The sequence below is a fragment of the Nanorana parkeri genome, unplaced genomic scaffold (assembly GCF_000935625.1).
Source record: "Nanorana parkeri isolate BGI_ZX_2015 unplaced genomic scaffold, ASM93562v1 scaffold525, whole genome shotgun sequence".
In the NCBI taxonomy this organism is placed as follows: Eukaryota; Metazoa; Chordata; class Amphibia; order Anura; family Dicroglossidae; genus Nanorana; species Nanorana parkeri.
The window spans coordinates 770,566-778,636 of NW_017306793.1; the positions used below are offsets into that span (position 1 = coordinate 770,566).

Genomic DNA, 8,071 nt, shown 5'->3' on the forward strand with positions numbered 1-8,071 from the left:
AACATTTTTTTTCAAGAGGGAATCATGCCAAATTGTGCACGCTACTGCAATGCACCCCAACACACATACATTGCACTATTGTAAGTTCGCTTGCGCAGCATTGGAAAAAATGCTGCATTTCCGTGTTCCGGTTCGTTCTTGTATGTTGCCAGCACATTCAAAATGAATGGGCTGCCTTAATGCAACACACATTAACGCCATTAGTTAACGCAGTGCACAAGAATGGCAAAGTGTGAATGGGTCCCGAAAGTCCTATAAAATGTATTATGGAACAGGAATTGATTTAATGAGAACAAAGAATAATCAAATAATTACTTAGAAGGGACAATGAATTCAATTGGAATTTTGGAATGACTTTTCTTTGGTATTTCTTGCTTACTACTAACTGTGTCTTTGAACATTATGGGGGTTATTCACTGAAGGGTGAAGAGTTTGGAGAAGGCAGGATAAGTGAACAATCTAGGACAACATAGCTGATTGGAAAAAGTCTCCAATTCAGCTCACTTTCCAGCTATGTTGTCCTAGATTGTTCACTTCTCCTGCCTTCTACCCTTAAGTTAGGAATGCACAGATACCGTTTTTTTTGTATTAAGTACCAATATATTTTTTTTTTGCCGATGTGCCCCAATTATCAGGAAGTTGGGCGGTGGCTCATGACCCAGGCAATCGGGAAGCTAGGCTTTCTGATTGCCTGGGTAGCCGGTGTTCTATCGAAAGAACACCAGCATCACCTCCCGAAGCTGCCTGGCTTCCTGACCAATCAGGATGCCAGGCTGCCTAGCAACAAGTGAAGCCGGCTTCCTAGCCAAGAAGCCAGGTGCCATGTCATGACCTGCTTCCCAGCTTGCCGATTGACTAGGAAGACTGCTTCACTTGTTGCTAGGCAGCCTGGCTTCCTGACCAACCAGGAATCCAGGAGGCGGGTCATGACGTGCCACTCAGCTTCCCGATTGGAAAGAAAGCCGGCTCCATGCTCCCTCGGTGCTGCCGGTCCGAGGGAGATCTCCCTCTGGCCGGAAGTTACAGTATTGGGGGGGTAAGTATCGGCACATCCCTACCTTTAGTGAATAACCCTCTATTTGTACCTCTGTCTACTATATATTTTTTATATATAATTGATGTGTGTTTTGTGTCTTTTGTCAGTCACCACCTTAGAATCTTTTAGTTTTTTTAATATTCATATATATTTTTACATGCATACTGTATCATCAATAATTTTCTTTCACTGGAAATATCAGGTCTCCTATTACATATCCCTTACCCATTTTTCTTAGGTAGAAAAGACTCCATCTCAAAGAACATTTTCTCCCGCAACTTAATGTTTTCTTGTATGTCTTTAATTTGGTCTTCCTCATTTTCTTGGCTGCTTTTAACCCTGCATACATAAAAAAAGATCAGTCAGGACCTGATCCCTGGTGTTCATCACAAATTATCTTTAAAAACGTAAAAACTTTCTACTAAAGGAGAAAAAACAGAAAAGGACATATTAAGTATACATTGTGCACCATAGATTGTTGTTGTAACTAGTTAGGGTAGATTCTGAGAACAGTGCAAGTTGGCTGGGCATTGGTCAGACCCTTCAACATGACCCACTCCAGCAGGTACAGATAACTCTACTTCTAATCATTTCTCTGCCTTTCTGAACATACTCTCCTCAGAACTTCATATTGATCGGGCTTAGAAGCTTGTTATCAGAGAGATGATCAGGAGCAGAATGTTTAGTACATACTGAAATGTGTCATCATGGTGGGTCTATGCAACACAGGTTCCATATGCAGCAGTTATGCTGTCCACCCTATAAAAGAAGGTAGTACAGTTGATAATGTGGGCACTTAATATGTTGGTTCAAGTGGGCTGGCAACTTTCCTTCAAGTTATATTTTTGGGGGGAATTTATCATAGCAATTGCGATTGTGTTTCAACTTGCATATGGTCGCATGGGATATATTTGCGCCAGATTTATGTTGCTAGTGTAATGTTGCTCATAAATGAGATTAAATAGACTCAAGGAGAGAAGACTCGGAACTCCAGGCAAAAAGCTTAACTGCCGCTTCTTGAAGAAGTGGTCATGGAGACTTCTTAAGTTGTGATTGTTTTTCTAGGTGATGCTCCAGTTTCAGACAGCTGCAGGACAAGTGCAGATGTAAAAACAGTTGCGAACTTTCGAAAAAAAACACATGCAAAACAAGCGCAATCTGAAATAGCGCAAGCTCTGGTCAAAACAGGCGTACGTGTTAAAAAGGAGCGGCTAAACAGATGTGCACATTAAAAAAATTATCTGAGACTAAAACTGTTGCAATTGCTTTGATTACCCCCACTGTATTTTTTACATTTACAGCTATATGATGAACTGTCCTGGAGTCTGCATAGCAAGCACTGAAGTAAGCAGAAAATAAATTACAGTGCCTGCTATACCGATAGGGTGCTTTGTAAAAAAAAAGGAAAAAAACACTATAGTTTCCTCAAGAATAAGGCAGGCACCAGAGAGGTGTCTGCTCGGTGCATAAACATGCACAATCAGCTAAGATTAGAATGTATGATGATGTAAAGATGTTTCATAAAGATCTTATGGCAGTTGAATATTCCATTTCATGTTCTCAGCTTATCATTAGCTAGAGTCCTTGTTGTAGTCTACTGTAAATGCTTATCTATTTTGGTCAACAAACGTTTATCTGTCATTATTGTTGCTTAAAGGGGTTCTAAACCCTCCGTTTTTTTGCCTATATCTACTGCTAGCAAGCAGTAGATATAGGCAAGAAGTTTAAAAAAAAAACCAAAAAACGCTTTAAACTAGGTTTAAACTTACCTCGTTATTGCTGCGCGCTCCCGCGCCGAGAATGAGGAACTGCTCGTACGGCCGCAAAGAAACATATAGTGCTAGTGGACAGTTCATGTTTTTCATAAGGTTCAACTTTTTCCTTTTTTTTTGCCCTACAGCCAATTTAGTGGGAAAAAAAACAAAACCTAATAAAAACAAGGCTAATCCATTCTAACAGCCCACATAAGTCCTCATAGACTGATGTTCATCAGGTCTCAGACACAGCAGTCCAGAGGTGGGCACCAGCTGTCAGAATATAATAGCTGCAGAAGGAGATTCGTCCATTCATACTGTTTTGCATGGATGGAGGATCTGTTCAGTTTTTGTTAGTTCTGCCTATTAGTGTATGGCCAGCTTCAGTGAGCAACAGGGAGCAGTGGCGTAACAACCGGGCGGGCAGCAGGGGCGCGGGCCCCGGGCGAATAGTAAAGGGGGGGGAACGCTACACAAAAGGTGAAATTCTTTATATAGCTTTAGCTTCCTAGAACTATAACTAGCTTCCTAGAACTAGACCAATTGATTGTTTTGTCATGTCAGGTAACCTCTGCTTAGGCATTTTCTCAGGTTGATTTATTATCCAGCTTTGTGTCTAGTTTCATAAAACTTTTAATCAATCATGTTTTTTCATGGCATCCATGCCAAGTTCTTCATAGCTTCATTCTTTGTAAATATATTTAAAGCAAAGCTACTTTTCCCAACATCCGCAGGCAAAACTTTGAATGTCAGCGTATACTCTGAGGGGATATACATGTGAAATCAGCTTACTAATTACAGTGTCGTTGTCTAGAATGAACAACGACTGCACCTGCCATTCGAATCCCATTAGACAAAGGCATCACATACTTCTTTAATTCTACTGATAGGTCTTTTAGCTTCTTCTTCTGACGACTAATGGAACTAGAACACTGTGTCTGCAGCTTTGTCAATTCCTCCAACTTCTGCTTGTATGACCGATGGGTGTCCTGGCAGATAAAACAAAAGGACACATTTAGCAAAGACCACAGTGCAGACTAAAATAAGGGCTGAACTGAGATGAAAAGCGTCAATGTCTCGGAAACACGGCTAACTATTTAATCAATTAGTCTCTGAAGTCTGATGTGTGGGAGCAAATCCCATGAACTAGCAAGCAAGATGTGAATAATCATAGTAGTGACTTATGTAGCGCTTCATTCTCCCCCATGTGTCTGCCCACCCAGTAGGATCATCATCCTCAATCTCATAACATTCCTATTATAGCCAAAATAAGTCATCACAGAGAAATGGTTACAAAATGAATAACTGTATATGCGTACAGTGATTGCATCTAGTAATCAGCATCACTGAATTGTATATTCTATAATATATAGTTAAAGGGTTAATAAACCCTCAGCTTTTTTTTGCATATATCTACTGCTAGCATGCAGTAGATATATGCAAAAAGATAAAACAAAAAACGCTTTAACAGCGGTTTAAACTTGCCTGTGTCTTCCCCGCACGCTCCCGTCCGAAAATGTGAAAATTCTCGGGCGGCCGCAAAGGATCTTGGGGCGGGCGCATTCGCAGTTCACATTTTGGGCCGGGACGCGAGGAGGGACAGGTAAGTATACGGACGCGTGCACCCGCATGCAGACACACTGTGGGACAGGAAGTGCCAGCAAGCCCAGGGGAGTCAGCGCTGAATCGGACACCCGCCGCAGCGCTAGAGAGAAGGCTGAAAAGAAGATCGGATTAAGAGACATCATTTAAGGGAAGTGCTTTAATTAACGTTGGGGTGAGGGGAAAAAAAAGTTGCCTTTAATGTCACTAAGTTTAAGAACATAGCTATAAGCTATTTCAAATGCTGAATAAATCTCTTACAATGGATGCTGCTCCTCGATGTTCAGAAGTTTTAGTGTCCTACAGAATCAGCTGATCCCCCCGAGCACTGGCCCTGCTATTCTGATTTAGGGTGGCTCCTTTTCCTTGCAGGGTTCTATAGAGTCACCCTAGTAAGCTGTGTGTGTCTCCACAAACACACAGCAAGGCAAGACATTACCCTGCTGCCCCTCTACCATCCTCACTTCTCTAAGCCAGTAGATGGACGGCTGCTGGAGACTGCTTTATCCCTTGTGATCTAGTACCGGTCAGGAAGTTCAGGGAAGCTGAGCGAGTTGGAGCCAGCTGTTTAGATACACTATGACTAAGTGCTTGGGCAAAAATGTAAAGAAATACTTTCCTGTCAATGTCTATTTTTTTTCATCTGGGTTTATTATTGAAAAAAGTTTGAGCGTTTAATACTACTTTAATATTCCATTTTATAACTCCTTAAAAAGAAAAAACACAAATATATGATTAAAGTGGACCTGTTCCTTACATACTGCAGGCAGCAATTTTCAGAGCTGCAATATTAGTCATTAGCCTACTAACTCACTAGAAAAGTGTTTTATGTCTTTATAACTGCATGAGTTCATTGTGCCCTGACATAGGCAATAGTAATTTTTAATAATTAATTTTTCAATACGGCTGCCTCTGTGGGCTTTTTTTGAAGTGCATTTTTATATAAAGCAGAGTTACACACTTTTTACTACTTTGCAAGGTATATAGATAGAAATCTTGTGCTTAATTAGGCACAGAAAGTGCCCCGAGCTAGGTTTAGAAATGCCCCATGGTGAATCATACAGCAGTTATCACAAGTAATTTAGTTGTCACTGCAAATAAAAAAAGCTCTGCGCATAATCTCGCAAAGTGACCCTTGAAGAGATTACATTTAAATAGCATCCAAAATACTGGCACTGCTATATAAAGGCGAGGTGTAACGTAAGACGAGCCCCATCAGAAGAACAGGATACTGACAACCAGTGGCTGCAGATTGTGCTCTGGCCCTGGTGCCCTTTGTGAAGACATTGCAGTGTGAAGTCATTGCACAATTGCTTGAGAGTGGAATATTGAGGCCAAAGTGCATGTGTAGCAAACACATTAATCTCAGTGCCTAGATGTGTCACTAAAGCCACCTCTGTCATCCTCACAATGGTTTGTTTTTTTTGTTTGAGTTCACAAATGAGTTAGCAATTTAAAATCAATGAAGTGGTTCACGTTTGCCCTTTCTGTTTAAGATGATAAGAATTACAGACACCAACAGATAACGCTCTTGCAAAAAACTTTAAAGGTTAAAACAGGGTCGCAGTGTTGCGAACGCATTTGGTTCATACCAATGTGAAATGTGGGGTAAAAAAAATGGTCCATCTCCCTGGCCTTACTGGATCTATAAAGCAAAATTATTTGTATTATTATTTGACTGACTGATGGTGAGTGGAAAAGATTCTCACTTACACTGAAGGCCATTAGGAGGCGTATCTCTTTCATTAGTGGCCAGTGGCAAGAATGCCACTACATTGTTGTTACAAGGGAACAATGATCCCCTTGTATCCTAGGAGCCCCTAGAAACCTCTGGAGGAACCTTAGGTGAGAAAGGCTAGTATAAAAGAGCCAATGAGATGAATATCTGTCTCCTAGAAGCAGTCTTATAACTTTGCAATACTCATACACACACTAGGGCCAATTTTTTGGGGGGCAGGGCACCCAGTTAAGCTTTCAGTTTGCTTTTGGATTGTGAGGGGAAACCCACTCGCTCGCTCACTCCTGTGATGGGCTACAATCTCATGTTTAGTTTACTCATTTGTATTGAGATTGTAGTCCATCATGGGAGTGAGCTTGGAGCAGTGACTACTTTACAGCACACACAGGGGCCATGGGAAACAAAAGTAGCCACCCTCCAGAAGGAAGGACAGTGTCAGCACCAATTGAGAGATGATTTGAGGATCTACAGCCCAGTAATGCACAATTAAGACATTTTTGTTAATAGTTAGGGCTAGGTGTGCACCGATACTAGGTGTCGGTGCCATTACCAAGTATTTGGGCGAGTACCTGTACTTGCCCAAATGCTCTGATACTTACCTCCAATATCGGAACTTCCGGTCAGAGGGAGATCTCCCTCTGACCGGCAGTTCCAAGGGAGCATGGAGACGGCTTCCTGATTGACTAGGAAGGCGGCTTCACTTGTTGCTAGGCAGCCTGGCGGCATGCAATGACCCACCTCCCTGATTAGTCAAAAAGCCACACTGCTAGAAACAAGTGAAGCTGGCTTCCTAGCCAATCCGGAAGCGGGTCATGAGGTGCCGCCCGCCTTCCTGATTGGCTAGGAAGCCGGCTTCACTTGTTGCTAGGCTGCCTGGCTTCCTGACCAACCAGGAAGCCGGGCGGCACCTCATGACCCGCCGCCCGGCTTCCTGTTTTGTCAGGAAGCCAGGCAGCCTCAGCAAGTGAAGCCGGTGTTCTTTCAATAAAACACAGGCTTCCCATGCAATCAGGAAGCCGGGTGACGGGTCATGATCCGCCGCCCGACTTCCTGATAATTGGGGCACACAGTAGTGGTACTCGCACTTGATAATTAAAAAAACGGTATTGGTGCATCCCAAGTTGGTGCACTTAAGGCCCCATTCACATTGAGCGATTCGCAAGTCGCGCGATTTGCATTTTGCGCGATATCACGTGTTTGTCGCGCGATATCACGCAACTGCTTGCATTGAGCAAGCTAGAATCGGGGCAAAATCCGCTCCAAAAAGGGTCCTGCTGTAGCGACGCACGACCCGCGACAGCGACGGACAGAGCCCCATTGGATTGCATTGGAGAGCGATATCGCGCGGTAAATAGCCGCGATATCGCGGGAATTACCGCGCGATAAATCGCTCTGTGTGAACGGGGCCTAAATGCCTTTTTAACCCTGAGTTTAGTGTCACTTTAAACACAGCAAGAACAATCTTCAAACAGATAAAGTCCCAGGTGAGTTTTGAACCTATGGGTTGGATGTGAATGTGCTTGATGCAGGGATTTTAAAGGGTCAGACCATCCAAGATTGATATTTACATTTTTTGTAGATGCTCAAGAGCTAAACCACCTATCAGGTTCTCATATTTCTCAGGTCTCTATTAGGGAAATCTCTGAGCTTTTGTTCATGGATTTGCACACCTGCTGCGGTCACTATGACAGACTACCACTCTTCCCTGTGGATTTTCTTTATTTTTATTTTAAGGCGGACACAACAGTAGGTGCTGGAACTCCTCTACTGCAGCTAAACTACAACCATTCCATGGGTAGACATCTACAATGGCTACTTTAAATAGGTCCAAATCTAGAACAGATTTTGGATAGAGTTATACTAGAAAATCAGAGTTTATTTAGCATTGTCCAATGAAAGGTGACTTGCTGCCATAGATTATAAAGTACAAAGGGCAGATTA

The 8,071-nt window shown here is 42.5% G+C and overlaps 1 protein-coding gene across 2 annotated transcripts in view; it reads right to left on the reverse strand.

Moving 5' to 3' along the window:
- The window catches only part of TMEM120A (transmembrane protein 120A), a 27,802-nt gene that overhangs the window by 14,940 nt on the left and 4,791 nt on the right, over window positions 1-8,071 (reverse strand). The window contains exons 2-4 of one of the 2 annotated variants that reach the window (XM_018561459.1): window positions 3,657-3,779; window positions 2,045-2,052; window positions 1,262-1,366 (exon numbers count right to left, since the gene is read on the reverse strand). In XM_018561459.1, coding sequence (XP_018416961.1) covers window positions 1,262-1,366; window positions 2,045-2,052; window positions 3,657-3,779 — 236 coding nt within the window. Of the gene's footprint in view, window positions 1-1,261; window positions 1,376-2,044; window positions 2,053-3,656; window positions 3,780-8,071 lie in introns of both variants that reach the window. The other variant, XM_018561458.1, reaches the window with a different exon arrangement.